General features: G+C 37.9%; 1 protein-coding gene across 1 annotated transcript in view; it reads right to left on the reverse strand.

Annotated features, from left to right (window-relative positions):
- Positions 1 to 7,948: 7,948 nt before the first annotated feature.
- The window catches only part of HPS5 (HPS5 biogenesis of lysosomal organelles complex 2 subunit 2), a 182,174-nt gene continuing 170,614 nt past the window's right edge, over positions 7,949 to 19,508 (reverse strand). The window contains exons 22-23 of the mRNA XM_053720662.1: positions 12,168 to 12,453; positions 7,949 to 8,696 (exon numbers count right to left, since the gene is read on the reverse strand). Of these exons, the coding sequence (XP_053576637.1) occupies positions 8,636 to 8,696; positions 12,168 to 12,453 (347 nt within the window). The 3' untranslated portion in view covers positions 7,949 to 8,635. The remainder of the gene's footprint in view (positions 8,697 to 12,167; positions 12,454 to 19,508) is intronic.

Raw genomic sequence — 19,508 nt, forward strand, 5'->3', positions numbered from 1 at the left:
ATGTTTTCTTGGACAGTCATTCTAACTGTGGACAGTGGTATGATTAACAAATGAAGCTGTATAAGCCATACACACACAATTATATATAAACACACTATATATATATATATATATATATATATATATATATATATATATATATATATATATATATATATATATATATTATATATATACATATACATACACACACACACACACACATATATAATATACAATCACATACACAGTTGCACACAGATATATATATATATATATATATATATATATATATATATATATATATATATATATATATATATATATATATATAAATAAAAAAACATTGTAGATGCAGTTAACCCAGCAGCAGAGGGGACTGCAGTTTTAGCCTTTTTGGGAGCCTTGGGGTTAACTGCATCTGTTATGTATTTAAGCTGTTTCTCAGAGGAGCGTTGAGATTGTGTGAGAGGTTCCATAATGTTTACATACCCTAAGTTTCAGACTACAGACGTCCCTAGGGGGAAATATAAGTAAGTGGCTTTCTCTGCTCTTCATTCCTGCATGGGCTCTGCTTTTAGATTTCTAGATTGATCGGCTGCTTCTCAGAACAGAAAGTGAAAGTAAAAAGGCCATTTTACAAATGTGTGCTAAAAGCAACCACTAGATGGAGCTGGTTTGCAAGAAATCACAAACAAATCAATATTACAGTCACTTCTGAGGATTTTTTTTTATTTAGGAAAAAATCGCGATTAATCATGCAGCCCTAATATATATACTAATATATATATATATATATATATATATATATATGTCTGCTCAAACTTTAATAATTATACCCCTATGTCTCTGTGTGGGTCTGCTTGTGAGTTTCTGTGTGTATTTCTCTATATCTGTATGTGAGAGAGAAGATTGATAAATCAATGTTTTTGTAAGGGTGGCCAACAATTTCTTACAGTGTCCCTGCTCCTAGCTCTTTAAGGTTTTGTTGCATCCACCCACAATGTTTGAGATCAACCCAGCAATTTTCAAGTCTGGGAACTGCAAAGAACATTACAAAATTTTAATCTTTAATTTCTTGAAGTAGTTTGTGGTTGATTTCCAGACTTTCTTCACGAATGCTTAGACACTGCCTACAGGATTTTTTTAATTTATTTTTTGGTAGAACTGATTATTCCTTCTACCTTTACAATATTTGTTGCCAATATATAAGAGATCCACCCATGTTTAACAGTGGGCAAGGTGCTCATAAATCTTCTCCCTTTTCTGGTGATTTTAGCTGAATGAATGACATTTTCTAGCACTTGATTCTGTGAGTTGCGTCACATACTTCAGATATTGAGTTTCAGTGTTATGAAGTGCTAAGGGGAATGTAAAACTTTGCAATATGATAACATAATAAAATGTAAAACCAATTTAACATAAAATTGATTTAATGATAATTTGTGCATCAAACATTAAAAAAAATATTAGCTTACATTTTTGCTGTGCCTATTAAGGGTCAGATTCTGAGTGGCCTATTAAGTTACGCGCAAACGATAAAGGGTTTATGTGCGCGTCAACTTGTATTGCAATTAAAGTTAAAGCGTGTCGGGTTAGCACAACCTCAAAGCTCTGGTTAACTTCCACAAAACAAAAAAAAGTGTCACAAAATACATCAAAAATACATTACAAAAGTACAGTTATACTCATAACACCATTTAATAAAAATGATTACCATATAATATTGCACAAAAAAGTTATAAGGGCTCAGAGGATATGAGGTCTCAGGTGTTAGAAAATAAAGGCAGGCAAATGGCTATAACAGACACACACACACACACATATATATATATATATATATATATATATATATATATATATATATATATACACACACACACACACTGTATATTGGGTTTGGGTGCGAGTAGGGTGTTTTTACTGTAAATACTTCACATTCCAATGTTCTGCACATAGCAGAATATGTGTTCTACGTATTTATATATATATATATATATATATATATATATATATATATATATATATATATATATATATATATATATATATATATATATATATATATATATATATATATATATATAGTGCACTCTCACAGACCAAAGTTTCAAACACCAGGGTGCCAGAGTATCAGAAAAATTTAAACAAAAAGTCTGCACTCGCTGGATTTAAATATAAAAATAATAGTAGTTTATTGCAAAATGACGTTTCAGGGCCTTCACCCCTTCATCAGACAAACATGTGAAACAAACAATCCTTATTCAGACCAGAAACCCCACCCCCTGTGTGAAAAACCACCAAATTGGGTTGTCATCACAACCCCACAATTAACATATAAGCAAATCAGTGCTATGTCAAAACAATGTTGCAGTATCTATATAAGGATTGTTTGTTTCACATGTTGGTCTGATGAAGGGTGAAGGCCCTGAAACGTCAGTTTGCAATAAACTACTATTATTTTTACATTTAAATCCAGTGAGGGCAGATTTTGTGTGTGTGTGTGTGTGTATATATATATATATATATATATATATATATATATATATATATATATATATATATATATATATATATATATATATATATATATATATATATATATATATACATACACAGGGAGTGCAGAATTATTAGGCAAGTTGTATTTTTGAGGATTAATTTTATTATTGAACAACAACCATGTTCTCAATGAACCCAAAAAACTCATTAATATCAAAGCTGAATATTTTTGGAAGTAGTTTTTAGTTATAGCTATTTTAGGGGGATATCTGTGTGTGCAGGTGACTATTACTGTGCATAATTATTAGGCAACTTAACAAAAAACAAATATATACCCATTTCAATTATTTATTTTTACCAGTGAAACCAATATAACATCTCAACATTCACAAATATACATTTCTGACATTCAAAAACAAAACAAAAACAAATCAGTGACCAATATAGCCACCTTTCTTTGCAAGGACACTCAAAAGCCTGCCATCCATGGATTCTGTCAGTGTTTTGATCTGTTCACCATCAACATTGCGTGCAGCAGCAACCACAGCCTCCCAGACACTGTTCAGAGAGGTGTACTGTTTTCCCTCCTTGTAAATCTCACATTTGATGATGGACCACAGGTTCTCAATGGGGTTCAGATCAGGTGAACAAGGAGGCCATGTCATTAGATTTTCTTCTTTTATACCCTTTCTTGCCAGCGACGCTGTGGAGTACTTGGACGCGTGTGATGGAGCATTGTCCTGCATGAAAATCATGTTTTTCTTGAAGGATGCAGACTTCTTCCTGTACCACTGCTTGAAGAAGGTGTCTTCCAGAAACTGGCAGTAGGACTGGGAGTTGAGCTTGACTCCATCCTCAACCCGAAAAGGCCCCACAAGCTCATCTTTGATGATACCAGCCCAAACCAGTACTCCACCTCCACCTTGCTGGCGTCTGAGTCGGACTGGAGCTCTCTGCCCTTTACCAATCCAGCCACGGGCCCATCCATCTGGCCCATCAAGACTCACTCTCATTTCATCAGTCCATAAAACCTTAGAAAAATCAGTCTTGAGATATTTCCTGGCCCAGTCTTGACGTTTCAGCTTGTGTGTCTTGTTCAGTGGTGGTCGTCTTTCAGCCTTTCTTACCTTGGCCATGTCTCTGAGTATTGCACACCTTGTGCTTTTGGGCACTCCAGTGATGTTGCAGCTCTGAAATATGGCCAAACTGGTGGCAAGTGGCATCTTGGCAGCTGCACGCTTGACTTTTCTCAGTTCATGGGCAGTTATTTTGCGCCTTGGTTTTTCCACACGCTTCTTGTGACCCTATTGACTAATTTGAATGAAACGCTTGATTGTTCGATGATCACGCTTCAGAAGCTTTGCAATTTTAAGAGTGCTGCATCCCTCTGCAAGATATCTCACTATTTTTGACTTTTCTGAGCCTGTCAAGTCCTTCTTTTGACCCATTTTGCCAAAGGAAAGGAAGTTGCCTAATAATTATGCACACCTGATATAGGGTGTTGATGTCATTAGACCACACCCCTTCTCATTACAGAGATGCACATCACCTAATATGCTTAATTGGTAGTAGGCTTTCGAGCCTATACAGCTTGGAGTAAGACAACATGCATAAAGAGGATGATGTGGTCAAAATACTCATTTGCCTAATAATTCTGCACTCCCTGTATATATATATATATATATATATATATATATATATATATATATATATATATATATATATATATATATACACATATTTATGAATAAATAAATAGAACATATTCTGCTGTGTGAAGAACATTGAAATGTGATATATTAATATTTTTATGTCGGGTTAGCACACTTGAGAATTTGTGATTGGGTTTGCGCGCGAGTAGGGTGTTTTTCTCCACTTTTCTTGCTCCATTGACTTCTATTGGGAATACATTATCACGCACGCAATATTCTAAGTTTGCCTTTTTCCGTGCGTTGGGTTAGCACACAAGCGAAAACAGTTTACTTTCAACTTGTAATACGAGCACATCCTGACTCGCGCAAAAAGCTTACTTCTATCGCAGTTAGTGGGAGCATTAAATACGCTCTACTTGTAATCCAGCCCTGAGTAGGTCCAGGGGAGAACATAAACAGAGTCTTGGATGACATCGCAGGTACGGTCGCCATTTGCTAACACTTCTATGCAAATCATGTTTGGACATTGTTTCGGTTCCCCAATACACTAGTGCCAGTTAAATCTTCCTGCAGGTCCTTTGCAGTGACTTGGGGGGTTTTGCTTTCTGCAGAATACAAGCAATTCTAAAGATTATTCTTGGTCAGACCTTGGGGTAGATTTAACAATGTCTGTCCGACATGATACGCTGTAGCATATCATGTCCGACAGACATCGCTGAATGCCGACAGCATACGCTGTTGACATTTATCATTGCACAAGCAGTTCACCAGAACTGCTTGTGTAATGCCGCCCCCTGCAGATTCGCGGCCAATCGTCCACTAGCAGGGGATGTCAATCAGCCCGATCTTATAGGATCGGGCGGATTGAAGACCGCAGCCTCAGAGGCAGCGGACAAGTTATGGAGCAGGCTCTCACGGAAAGAAGGGCCATTCGGTCCTTGATAAATCTACCCCTCGTCTTAACTTCTATTCAATATTGACATTACGGACAGTGGAAATGTCACTTTTGCATTTAACTGTAACTTTTTTTTTTTTACAATTTTAAAGGTCTGATATTCCTTTCCCAGCCTTTGTCTGACATTAACAACAGCTGCCTAATTTCCCTACTTGTAAGAGTCTGGTCCAATTGTTTATCATGGTCTTATGGCTAATTCGTTAACATTATCAGACATCCTAACTCTCCCAGAAGTTCCGGGAGTCTCCCCAATTGAAAAAGCTGCTCCCTGTCACCTGTAAATTAAACACAATCTCCCAGAAATAGCAGTGCCAGAGAAAATCAAAATTGTGCCTGCACTTTTTATTTCTACCTCTAGGTGTCACTGTTCCATTATATAAATAGTTACTGCGTTCCGCTCTAGTCTAGACTTTTCTCCCTCTTCCTGAGCTCTAGTGCAGTGTGAGCCATAGCAGCAGACCTGATATAGGTGAGTTGTGCAGACTCCTAAACTTTATATAGTGCAGACTCCAAAACTTTATATTGTGCAGACTCCCATACTTTATAGCTATAAGATGGTAATCTATATTTATACATGCAAGGTTCATCTTGTATTTTTTATTTACATGTGTATTTTTTTCCTCACATACTTTTTGTGATAACATTTTCAACTATTTCACAATCTGAGCACTGAGGAATTCTGAATTGGGGGGGCTAGGGGGTATAATATTGAGGTGGTACAGTGAGGTACTATACAGAGGTGGTACTAGTGAGGTTGGCATTCAGTGAGGGGCGCGGGGGGCACCTCCCTGAAATGAGTTTTTGCAGGTTGGGATGTCTGCATAATAAAAGTGACTTTTTTACCACTGTTTAAATAACACATTTTATTTTAACATCTATAGCACAGACACTAAAGTTATAATTTACATTTTTATTAGAAATTTTAAATGTTGAATGTTCATTTGGAATTAGTTGGACATAAAAGGCTGCTGCAAAAGTTTAATTACAGTGAAAGGCAAACAAAAAATGCTTGTAACGTGGATGTCCTATAAAGTCTTATTGCTTATATTGTATATGAAAGTTACACCAACATAAGTTAATTAGTAAGCGCAGTGCATCACAGCAAAAGGTAACAGTTATATCATATTTACACTCACCAAATAAATGTAACTTTAAAAAAATAACAAACCAATACTGTTCTTAAAGGGACACTGAACCCAAATTTTTTCTTTCATGATTTAGCAGCATATTTAAGCAACTTTCTAATTTACTCCTATTATCAATTTTCCTTCATTCTCTTTCTATCTTTATTTGAAAAGCAAAATGTAAGTTTAGAAGCCGGCCCATTTTTGGTTCACAACCTGGGTTGTGTTTGCCGATTGGTGGCTAAATGCACCCAGCATTAAACAAGTGCTGTCCAGCGTACTGAACCAAAAATGGGCGGGCTCTTTAGCTTAGATGCCTTCTTTTTCAAATTAAGATAGCAAGAGAACAAATAAAAATTGATAATAGGGCCCCAATTTAACAAAGGTCTGTCGGACCTGATCCGACAGTGCGGATCAGGTTCGCCAGATCTCGCTGAATGTGGAGAGAAATATGCTCTACGTATTCAGCGTTGCACCAGCAGCCGGTGCAACGCTGCCCCCTGCAGATTTGCGGCCAATCGAGGGGTGTCAATCAACCCGATCGCACTCGATCGGGTTGAATTGCGGCAATCTCTATCCGCCTGCTCAGAGCAGGCGGACAGGTTATGGAGCAGCGGTTATGGAGCCTGCCAGAAACACGGGCCCTCAAGCTCCATCCGGAGCTTGATAAATGGGCCCCTGTGAGTTAATTAGTAAGTTGCTTAAACTTGCTGCTCTATCTGAATCATGAAAGAAAAAATGTGGGTTTAGTGTCCCTTTAAGAACATCACTTGGCCTCAATGAATATGCTTGCTACAATCAAGAGAGAAATATAGTTTCTAGCTATGAAAAGCAATTTGTTCCTAAACATAAATGATATGCTTTTTCTTTTGTGGTTGGTGAAAATTGCAATCAATGAGCATTAGTAAACTTAATAGAGCTGCTTGTGTTAGCAAATGAGCACCCATTTAATTAAAGGGACATAATACTCATATGCTAAATCACTTGAAACTGATGCAGTATAACTGTAAAAAGCTGACAGGAAAATATCACCTGAGCATCTCTATGTAAAAAAGGAAGATATTTTACCTCACAATTTCCTCAGCTCAGCAGAGTAAGTTCTGTGTAAAAAGTTATACTCAGCTGCTCCCAGCTGCAGGTAAAAAAATTTAAAAAAATGAAGAAATGAACAGCAGCCAATCAGCATCAGCAGTGCTGAGGTCATGAACTCTTACTGTGATCTCATGAGATTTGACTTAACTCTCATGAGATTTCATAGTAAGCTTCCTTTACCTGATTGGTGAAATAATATGAGAGTGCACGATGCTAGTCCCTTCAGATGTCCCAGGACAAACACACTAAAATGCTGCTTAGAAAAATCCTTTACAATGGGAGGTGGCTACTGAGGAACTTTTGAGGTAAAATATCTTTCTTTTTTACATAGAGATGTTCAAGTGATATTTTCTAATCAGCTTTTTACAGCTATGCTGCATCACTTTCAAGTGTTTAAACATTTGGGTATTATGGCCCTTTAAAGGTACAATGAACTCAAATTTCTTTAAAAGCAGCGAGTAGATAGAAAAAGAGGGAGTGCGGGGTTTACTAGGTCATTGTAAAAAATGTATATTCACATTAGGTAGCGTGAGGAAATTAGCAAATGCAATGTTTAAACGTTCTAGGTCCTTTTTTACAAAACAATTGTGGCTACTTATAATCCTTAATGGGACACATACTTTTGCTAAGCTACAATAAGTGCATTTCATATACTTGTGCAACCAGTTTAATAACGCTTACTTAAATAAAAGCACACACGCACTAAAAAACAAAAGAACAGCAAAAGAACAGCTGCCATAAATAGTGTATAATAGTGGAGAGTATATGTTGTGTGATTTTAATACTGATAGTTTAGCAGTGCTGTTGCAAACTGCTGATGAACGTTTAAAAGAAAACATTGGAATTTTGAATAGCAGTTGTGTATTTGCATCAATAATAGGTTTGGAAATTGTGCAGCTTCTATATATAATACTGGTGTTTGATCAGAATGGTACCATCAAGTATACCAATATTGCAATATATTTCATTTGAAATGCTGTCTATCTTTTAGACACTGTTCACTTTGGTTGACATTTAGTTTGAAGAAACAGTGAGCCACTGGCACAGCCGTTAGACGATGCTGGTTTGTAGATGCAGATGTCTTCAGGTGAAAGACAATATGTTGCTGGAGATGAATAGTAAATGCAGGTTGATTGAATCTTTCAGTGCCTATGTGTTTGTTTTATACCACTCTCTGGTTTCCAGTTTCTCAAATCAAGCTTTAAAGAAGAGAATTAAGGCAACCATTAAAGTTTACAAACCCCCAATTCTAAGTTAGATACGGAGGAACAAAGTACTGCATACTTAATAGAACAAATCATTTGGGTAGGAGAAAGCAGATCCTGAAAAGCTCACGCTTGCTGTGACCAAAGGAATCTTTCACATCTTTCCAACATAGACTGAATTAATGCTCTGTAACAAAAACAAGAAATAAGCTGTAATTTACATTATTAATGCAACATTACATCAACGTATGCAATAAAAACAACACAAGTTTACATTTCTTAAATGCTAAACCTTTACCTTGAGTTAAATTGTACTATTGGCCATGAGTATAATAGAACAGCACAATTTGTTTCCATATATATTCATATTCAATTGAATTATCAGCTTTTGCTACCTACATTAATTTTATATATATATATATATACACATACATACATATTGTACGTGTGTACTCTTACTTTGTAATATAAAGTACCTAATGATATTGTATAAATGCCTCATGCATTAGCAATGTGTAATCAAACCATAAGAATCAACCATCAATATATTAAGCAACATAATCTGTTTTTACCATTAGAGGGAGACATTTTATTTGCTGACCGCCAAACACAATTCTATTAAACCAGAGTTTAAAGGGACTGTCTAGTCGTGTAATATTTATGTTCTATTTCTCCAATCTGAGTGTCATATGTAAGTAGGCATAAACCACTGCCCTATATCTGATCAGGAACAGCATAAACGTATGGATGGTGTGCAAAATGGTAAACTGCAGCATTGCTCGACTGAAATATTGTTTTTTCTTTTTAACATATATATTTTTTTTAAAGCAATTATGATTAAGGGATGGTGTCTGTGTGCTTTACTAGAGAGATGCACAGAGTTAGGCGATAGTACATTATATTCATGTAATTTAACTGCACCATCGCAATAGGCGATGATCTCCTCTATAAGTTACGTTACTCAGGATTTCTCACAGTAAGATTTATATTTAGGAATATAATTATATGTATGTATAGCTTAGAGAAGAAGTGATAGGATAGTATTATTATATAAAGGGGCTTAGTAAAGCGGAGGCTGTGAGTATCCTTCACAAAAAGAGCAATTCTAGAACAAGGGTTCATGATCTCAAGCTGAAGGGTAATAGGTACAGGAGTAATCTACAGAAGTACTTCCTCACAGAAAGGGTAGCTGAATCATGGAATAAATTTATTTTAGAGGTCTGTGGGGACTTCAAGAATGCCTGGGATAAGCTTAAACGGACACTGAACCCAAATGTTTTTCTTTCATGCTTCAGATAGAGCAGCATTTTAACCCCTTAACGACCGAGGACGTGCATGGTACGTCCTCAAAAAAAAAAAAAAAGAAGAGAGTTAATGCCTGGGGACGTACCCTGCACGTCCTCGGTCTGGAAAGCAGCTGGAAGCGATCCTGCTCGCTTCCAGCTGCTTTCCGGTTATTGCAGTGATGCCTCTATATTGAGGCATCCTGCAATAACCTTTTTTAGCCATCCAGTGCAGAGAGAGCCACTACTTAAGATGGCGGGGACAATTGTGGGGTGGGGGAGGGAAGAGAGCTGTTTGGGAGGGATCAGTGGGTCTGATGTGTCAGGTGGGAGGCTGATCTCTACACTAAAGCTAAAATTAACCCTGCAAGCTCCCTACAAACTACCTAATTAACCCCTTCACTGCTAGCCATAATACACGTGTGATGCGCAGCAGCATTTAGCGGCCTTCTAATTACCAAAAAGCAACGCCAAAGATATATAAGTCTGCTATTTCTGAACAAAGGGGATCCCAGAGAAGCATTTACAACCATTTGTGCCATAATTGCACAAGCGGTTTGTAAATAATTTTAGTGAGAAACCTAAAGTTTGTGAAAAAGTGAACAATTTTTTTTTGATTTGATCGCTTTTGGCGGTGAAATGGTGGCATGAAATATACCAAAATGGGCCTAGATCAATACTTTGGGTTGTCTACTACACTACATTAAAGCTAAAATTAACCATACAAACTCCCTACAAGCTCCCTAATTAACCCCTTCACTGCTGGGCATAATACACGTGTGGTGTGCAGCGGCATTTAGCGGCCTTCTAATTACCAAAAAGCAACGCCAAAGCCATACATATCTGCTATTTCTGAAGAAAAGGGATCCCAGAGAAACATTTACAACCATTTGTGCCATAATTGCACAAGTTGTTTGTAAATAATTTCAGTGAGAAACCTAAAACTGTGAAAAATTTAACTTTTTTTTAATTTCATCGCACATTTGGCGGTGAAATGGTGGCATGAAATATACCAAAATGGGCCTAGATAAATACTTGGGGTTGTCTACTACACTAAAGCTAAAATTAACCCTAGAAGCTCCCTACATGCTCCCTAATCCACCCATTCACTGCTGGGCATAATGCACGTGTGGTGCGCAGTGGCATTTAGCAGCCTTCTAATTACCAAAAAGCAAAGCCAAAGCCATATATGTCTGCTATTTATGAACAAAGGGGATCCCAGAGAAGCATTTACAACCATTTGTGCCATAATTGCACAAGCTGTTTGTAAATAATTTCAGTGAGAAACCTAAAGTTTGTGAAAAAATTTGTGAAAAAGTGAACAATTTTTTTTATTTGATCGCATTTGGTGGTGAAATGGTGGCATGAAATATGCCAAAATGGGTCTAGATCAATACTTTGGGATGTCTTCTAAAAAAAAAAATGTATACAAGTCAATGGATATTCAAGGATTCCTGAAAGATATCAGTGTTCCAATGTAACTAGCGCTAATTTTGAAAAAAAGTGGTTTGGAAATAGCAAAGTGCTACTTGTATTTATTGCCCTATAACTTGCAAAAAAAGCAAAGAACGTGTAAACATTGGGTATTTATAAACTCAGGACAAAATTTAGAAACTATTTAGCATGGGTGTTTTTGGTGGTTGTAGATGTGTAACATATTTTGGGGGTCAAAGTTAGAAAAAGTGTGGTTTTTTTCAATTTTTTCATCTATTTTGTATTTTTTTTTATAGCAAATTATAAGATATAATGAAAATAATGGTAGATGTTTAAAGTCCATTTAATGGCGAGGTATATAATATGTGTTGGTACAGTAAATGAGTAAGAGGAAAATTACAGCTAAACACAAACACCGCAAAAATGTAAAAATAGTCTTGGTCCCAAACGGACAGAAAATGGAAAAGTGCTGTGGTCATTAAGGGGTTAAGCAACTTTCTAATTTACTCCTATTATCGATTTTTTCTTGGTTCTCTGCTATCTTTATTTTAAAAGCAGGAATGTAAAGCTTAGCAGCCAGCCCATTTTAGGTTCAGCACCATGGATTGCGCTTGCTTATTGGAGGCTTACATTTACCCACCAATAAGCAAGCATAACCCAGGTTCTCAATCAAAAATGGTCTGGCTCCTATGCATCACATTCCTGCTTTTTAAATAAAGATAGCAAGAGAACAAAGAAAAATTGATAATAGAAGTAAATTAGAAAGTTGCTTAAAATTGCATACTCTGAATCATGAAAGAAACAATTTGGGTTTAGCTATTTTACGAACTAGATAAGTTTACACTTCTAGGAATTTTTGGGTAGAATTGTTGGGCCTTCGGTTTTTATTTGTCATCAAATCTATGTTTCTATGTTAAAAATAAAATAAACCGAAAAAGTACCTCTGCCGTTTTTCTGCTACTTTTATAATTTCACAAATTCTAGTGTATCGGTCAGAAAATGTCTCTGTAAGACCCCAATCCTGCAGATATGGCCAAGCACGGTCTGGTCCAATCACTTTTGCCAACAAAAGTGCTGCATTTTCCACAGTGATGCAATTCGACCAATCACTATGGCCGTTGCTGAGAGAACTGCCATTTTCTGTGCCGTGGTGCTCGTGATCATGGTTGGAACATTGTGCAAGTTTAAGCAGTAGTTTCCATTCATCTGTGGTCTCTGGTATCACGCCTAAAAAATAATATCATAGCTTAGATTATCAAATGAAAACAAAATGTCAGGGTGATTAAAATAAATGTAATTCATTTAAAAAAAAAAAAAAGTTAAGCTGTCCTGTATAAAAAAAATAAAATTATGGAACATAATTCAGATAGAGCATACACATTACCTTTTTTTTTTTTTTTTTATTCCAATCTTTATTTTTTAAGTCAAATTATGTTGTATACTTTCCATTCCTTCATACTGATTAGGATCAGAAGCATGCTTTATATGTTTATGTAAAATAAAGCTGCCATATAATGCACACAACGTGCATCTCAAATAAAAGGAAATTGAAAAGTCATTTAAACATTATACACTCATTTTGACTTCTATTTACTCTTCAGGAGAATTAGCAGCCGATGCACTGTACGTAAATTGTATTCCTTGAGACACATAGGGGCCGAATGGAGCTTGATGCCAGACCATAGTGGAGTTTGGAGTGTGACTGTTTGAAGTTGTGAACAGATGTCTTTTATACTGATAAGTTCAAACAGGTGCCATTAATACAGGTAATGAGTGGAGGACAGAGGAGCCTCTTAAAGGTGAAGCATCTATAGAAACTGCAGGTCGCTTCTGCATGAATAACAATTTATTCTTACCTGATAAATTTATTTATTTCTTGATACGGTGAGTCCACAGATCATCTTAATTACTGTTGGGAATATCACTCCTGACCAACAGGAGGAGGCAAAGAGCACCACAGCAAAAGCTGTTAAATACCACTCCCCCTACCCACAATCCCCAGTCATTCGACCAAAGGGAAAGGAGAAAGGAAGTAATCTAAGGTGCAGAGGTGCCTGAAGTTTATAGAAAAGCAAACTGTCTGAAAAACAGGGCGGACCGTGGACTCACCGTGTCAAGAAATTAATAAATTTCTCAGGTAAGAATAAATTATGTTTTCTTTCTAATGACACAATGAGTCCACGGATCATCCTAATTACTGCTGGGAACCAATACCCAAGCTAGAGGACACAAATGATAAGTGAGGGACAAGACAGTTAACCTAAACAGAAGGCACCGCTGCTTGAAGAACCTTTCTCCCAAAAGAAGCCTCTGCTTAAGCAAAAGTATCACATTTTTAAAATTTAGAAAAAGTATGCAAAGATGACCAAGTCCCAGCTTTGCAAAGCTGATCTGCAGAAGCTCCATTTTTGAAAGCCCAAGAAGATGAAATAGCCCTCGTGGAATGAGCCATGATTCTCTCAGGAGGCTGCTGACCAGCAGTCTCATATGCCAACACTCCTCAACCAACAAGAAAGAGAAGTAGCCATAGCTTTCTTACCCTTACGCTTCCCAGAAAAGACAACAAATAAAGAAGAAGACTGGCGAAAATCCTTAGTCACCTGCAAATAATATTTCAATGCACAAACCCCATCCAGGTTGTGCAACAAACGCTCCTTATGAGAAGAAGGATTAGGACACAAAGAAGGAACAATAATCTGTTGATTAATATTCTTATCAGAAACAACCTTGGGAAGAAAATCCAAGGCAGTACGCAGAACTACCTTATCAGAGGGAAAAATAAGAAAAGGCAATTCATACTGTAAGGCTTAAAGCTCCGAAACTCTTCGAGCCGAAGAAATAGCCACCAGAAACAAAACCTTTCAAGACGAAATCTTCATATCCAAAGAATGCATAGGTTCAAACGGAGCCTGTTGAAGGACTCTAAGAACCAAATTAAGACTCCAAGGTGGAGTAGTAGACTTAAACACAGGCCGAATTCTAACCAAGGCCTGACAAAAAGAATGAACATCTGGCACATCCGCCAGGCACTTGTGCAATAAAATAGATAAAGCAGAAATTTGACCCTTCAGGGTACTAGCAGATAAACCTTTCTCCAAACCTTCCTGGAGAAAAGACAAAATCCTAGGAATCCTAACTCTACTCCACAAGTAGCCTTTGGATTCATACCAATACAAATATTTATGCCAAATCTTATAATAAATTGTCACGTTATTACCTTGTTCCCTGCCTTTTTCATTTTTTGCTTTGCACATTCCATGCTATACCTTTAAATTTCAATTACTTTTTCCACTCATTCATATAAATGTCCCATCAACCCTCACTACTTTGCTTGGTATTGAATTAGGTTAAGTCCTACTGAGCTACTGATATCCCCTGTGCTTTTTATTGGACACCGGAACTCTCTCTCAAAGTGACATACTGTGACTTTGTTCTATGTCACTTTCTACCTGTTTGTTTTGCCAAACTACCGCTATACTACATACCTTGTAGTAACTCTATCTCGAATCTCCTCTGTTAAACGCTATCCGGACTCGGCTCTCAGTAGCTGCCCCTCAACGGATCATTCCGCGGTGACGTCACACGCCAGCTTCACGGAACTACCCTCAATTCAGCAAACAGCCTGCACCGCTGCACTCCACGCTCAAGACCCTCTCTGCCTACAAACCACACCGGTTCAGCCTGAAAGGTTTCACTTCTCTCAAAGGTATAAAGCCTGCTAAATACTTATGCTGTCAAAGTTCCTACATGTTATTTGCAGTTCGTATGTCGAGTTTAACTCTGTACCTCTGTCTAGTTTTCTTTACTTAATTTGTTTTATGCAATTCAGCTTAGCATATTGTTCTGATTTCCTTACTAAACAGTTTATTACTAACATCCAGATTTACAAGAGCTCTGCTGCATGTTTTAGTGTTTAAGTTAGCACAGGTGGCAACAATTGAGTGCTTCCTTTTCTTAAACCTCCACATTAAACTGCTGAATAGTTACATGAGGCCAGCACACTACCCTCTAGGTAGTTTATTTGCTTACCTCACACTCCTCAGCAACATTACCACATATTAAAATCTCAGCAGCTGCGGTCCTAACCAAAGTAAAAATTTTATCTTCTTAGAAATTCTGACTTGCCTGACAGAATACCAAGCCTACCTTAACATGGACCCAGCTGAGATAACTGCACTAATACAGACTCTCAGCAACAGAGTTGATTTGCTCACTGACGGTCTCAATACACTCAAAGCTGAAAATGTTGCCTTAAAAGCTTACATAAAAGATTACTTAGAAACCAAGCTACATACACCAGAACCTCAAGTTAGGTTGCCTGAAAAGTTTTATGGTGATAGGGCACACTACAGGGACTTTAAAAATGCTTGCCTGCTTCTCTTCACGCTCAAACCACAGTCTTATCCTAATGATAGGATTAGAGTTTTGACCACTATTTCATTTCTTAGGGGGGAACCACGTAGCTGGGCAAACACTTTTTTTGAATCCAATGAGACTATTCTAAACTCCTTGGAAAATTTTTTCACTGCCATGGGTCAGTTATACGAAGACCCATTCAAACAACAGACTGCAGAAACAGCTCTTAGGGCTCTAAAACAAAAAAAGAGGTTGGTAGAAGATTATATTACAGACTTCAAGAGGTGGGCAAAGGATTCAGAGTGGAACAACTTATCCTTAAGGAATCAGTTTCGTCTGGGTCTCTCAGACGCGGTTAAGGATGAGTTGTCCCGAACTGAGCTTCCCACAACCTTAGAGGGTTTAATGAACCTCTGCATTACTATAGACAGACGCTTAAGAGAGAGGAAAAATGAAAGATCTTACCCAGAGGCTTATACAAAGAGACACACTACTACTACACCCTCCACTAGTAAACATCAAGCTGAGCCTATGGAGATTGGCTTCCTTAAGGGGCCCCTGACAGCTCAGGAAAAGACCAGGAGAAGAGAGAATAATCTATGCCTTTATTGTGCCTCGGACGAACACTCCGTAAAGGAATGTCCATCTCTTCTGAAAACTAATAAGGGTGAGTCCCATAACCCTTTAACTTGTTGCAACACTATTGATTTAAGAAACCCCTACTGTAAACTCTCCCTTTCTTTTCAGTGGGATCTCCACCGCCTCCAGGTTCCCGCAATTATTGATTCAGGAGCTACTGCCTGTTATGTAGATAAGGAATTTACACATGTAAATAAAATCCCACTCATGCAAAAGAAATCTCCTGTTTTATTGAGAGGTATTGACGGTAGACCTATTTCATCCGGTCCTGTTCAGTACCAAACTATACCTCTCCTAGTTACTACCCAAGAACATCATACTGAATATCTTACTTTTGATGTTATTTCATCTCCTGTGTCCCCAGTTATCCTGGGATTAAATTGGTTAATGTTACATAACCCATGTATTTCCTAGAACACACTTTCTCTCTCATTCAATTCAAAGTTTTGTACCACTACTTGTTTTCCAGTAAACATCATGCACACAGTCTTATCAAAACCAGATTTACACTTACCTGATGAGTACAAAGATTTTGCTGACGTTTTTAGTAAGACTGAATCCGAAAATTTACCTCCCCATAGGAAATATGACTGCCCTATCGACCTCATACCGGGTGCACAAATTCCATATGGGCACATATTTCCCCTTTCCAAACCTGAACTCGCCCACTTAAAGGATTATCTAGAAGATAACCTAAGAAAAGGCTTTATACGCCCATCCACTTCGCCAGCAGGAGCCGGCATTTTCTTTGTTAAGAATAAGGACGGCTCCTTACGGCCTATTGTGGATTACAGGCAGTTAAACAAAGTCACAATAAAGAACAGGTACCCCCCTACCACTAATTCCGGAATTGATAGAAAGGTTGGAAGGGGCAACTTATTTTACTAAATTAGATCTTAGGGGAGCGTATAATCTTATCCGTGTTAGAAGTGGCGATGAGTGGCTGACGGCGTTTCGTACTAGGTACGGACTATATGAATACACCGTCATGCCTTTTGGCCTGTGCAACGCCCCTGCCACTTTTCAACACCTAATCAATGACCTTTTTCGGGATTTCCTTGATGTTTTTCTTGTCATTTATCTGGATGACATATTGATTTATTCCAGAAATTTGGCTGAACATACTCTACATGTTAGACAGGTCCTTTCTAGGTTACGCAGTAACTTCTTATATGCTAAAGCTGAAAAGTGCATTTTCAATTCCCAAAACATTACTTTCTTAGGGTATGAAATAAATTCAACTGGCATCCGTATGGAAGATGCAAAAATCAGGGCGATTGTAGATTGGCCTACTCCCAAGTCTAGAAAAGAGGTTCAGAGTTTTCTTGGCTTTGCGAACTTCTATCGCAAATTCATAAAGAATTTTTCCAGCATAACCAAACCACTGACTAATCTCACGAAAACTACTACTGTTTTTCGTTGGGATGAAACAACCCAGAAGGTTTTTAACCATCTAAAAATGAGATTCACCACTGCACCTATTCTAAGGTTTCCAAACCCCAACCTACCTTACACTCTGGAGGTAGATGCTTCAGATGTTGCGGTAGGTGCAGTTCTTTCACAACGCCAAGGTATCGATAAACCGTTACATCCAGTTGCCTTCTACTCCCACGGTTTATCTACCTCGGAACAAAATTATCCCATCGGCGATAAAGAATTGCTGGCAATCAAGATGGCACTTGAGCACTGGCGACACCTACTTGAGGGCACCACCGTTCCAACGGTTATTTATACGGATCATCGAAACCTTCAGTACCTTAAAACAACAAAAATTCTATCCTCTAGACAGGTTAGATGGAGCCTTTTCTTTTCTAGGTTCAATTTTCAAATCGTGTACCGTCCTGCAAATAGAAACCATAAGGCTGATGCTTTATCTAGATTGCCCACTTACACCCGTTCCAAGACTCCTGAGAACACTGTTATTCCTTTGCAGAACTTTCTATCTTTCGCTATTGACTCCAAGTCGTTTCTCCAACAGGAACAAAACAACGATTTATCCAAACCTTTGTCTCAATTACAGAAAAAACAGGATGGTTTTTTCTATTTTCAAGACAAATTGTATATTCCTCCTAGCCTAAGAAAGATGGTACTCTCATCCTCTCATGATTCTCTACTCGCAGGACACCCGGGTCTTAAGAAAACCCAAGAACTTATTGGACGTACTTACTGGTGGCCTGGTATAACACATGACATCAGCACTCATATCACCTCTTGTGCACAATGTACCACTTCTAAAAAGGCAAAACATTCCCCCTATGGATTACTTATACCTCTACCGACTCCTACTCGGCCTTGGTTGGAAATCGCAGTAGATTTCATCGTAGATCTGCCAAAATCCGATAACAAGACTACTATTCTTGTAGTTGTTGATCTGTTCAGTAAAATGTCCCATTTCATTCCCTACCATAAGCTCCCAACAGCCTCAGAAACTATCCATCTGCTCATTTCCCACGTTTTCAAACATCATGGTATTCCTAACAGCATACTAAGCGACCGGGGTACCCAATTTTCTAGTAGGCTATGGACTGAATTCTGCAAAATCTTCTCCATCGACAAGAAACTGAGCACCGCTTACCATCCTCAGACAAACGGGCAAACTGAGAGGACGAATCAATGGCTGGAGCAATTTCTCAGAACCTATTGTTCATCACAGCCTCTCACTTGGTCCTCTCATCTCCCTTATGCAGAATTCTGTTTCAACAATACCGTCCACTCAACTACCAATAAAACCCCATTTTTTGTGAACTATGGTTTCCACCCCAGGTTTCAGATTCTTCCAGATAATCAATGCACTTCGCTCAATGTAAGTGAACTCTCGGATCTCATTTCTTCTAACTTTGCTCTCATACAGGCAGCTATAGACGAGGCGAAGAAAACTCAAAAGTTCTATTACGATAAGAAGAGGTTACCATCACCTAAATACGCTATCGGAGACCTAGTGTGGTTATCCACAAAAAATCTCAAACTCAATACTCCTTCGAGGAAACTATCACCTTTATTCATTGGACCCTATCCTGTTTCTCAACTCATCAACCCCAATGCTGTTCGCCTCAAGCTGCCAGAAACCATGAGAATTCATCCTACTTTCCACGTCTCCCTGTTGAAACCCTACAGGGCACTCAGGAATTCTTTTCCCCCCATTCCAGATCCTTCCATACTTGCGGATCCTAACATGGAATATGAGGTGCATTCGATCTTGGATTCCAGACGTGCCCGGGGTTCTCTCCAGTATCTGATCCGTTGGAAGGACTTCTCTCCCGATGATGACTCTTGGGAGCCTGCCTCTA

This window comes from Bombina bombina, chromosome 7 (genome assembly GCF_027579735.1).
Source record: "Bombina bombina isolate aBomBom1 chromosome 7, aBomBom1.pri, whole genome shotgun sequence".
Taxonomy (NCBI): domain Eukaryota; kingdom Metazoa; phylum Chordata; class Amphibia; order Anura; family Bombinatoridae; genus Bombina; species Bombina bombina.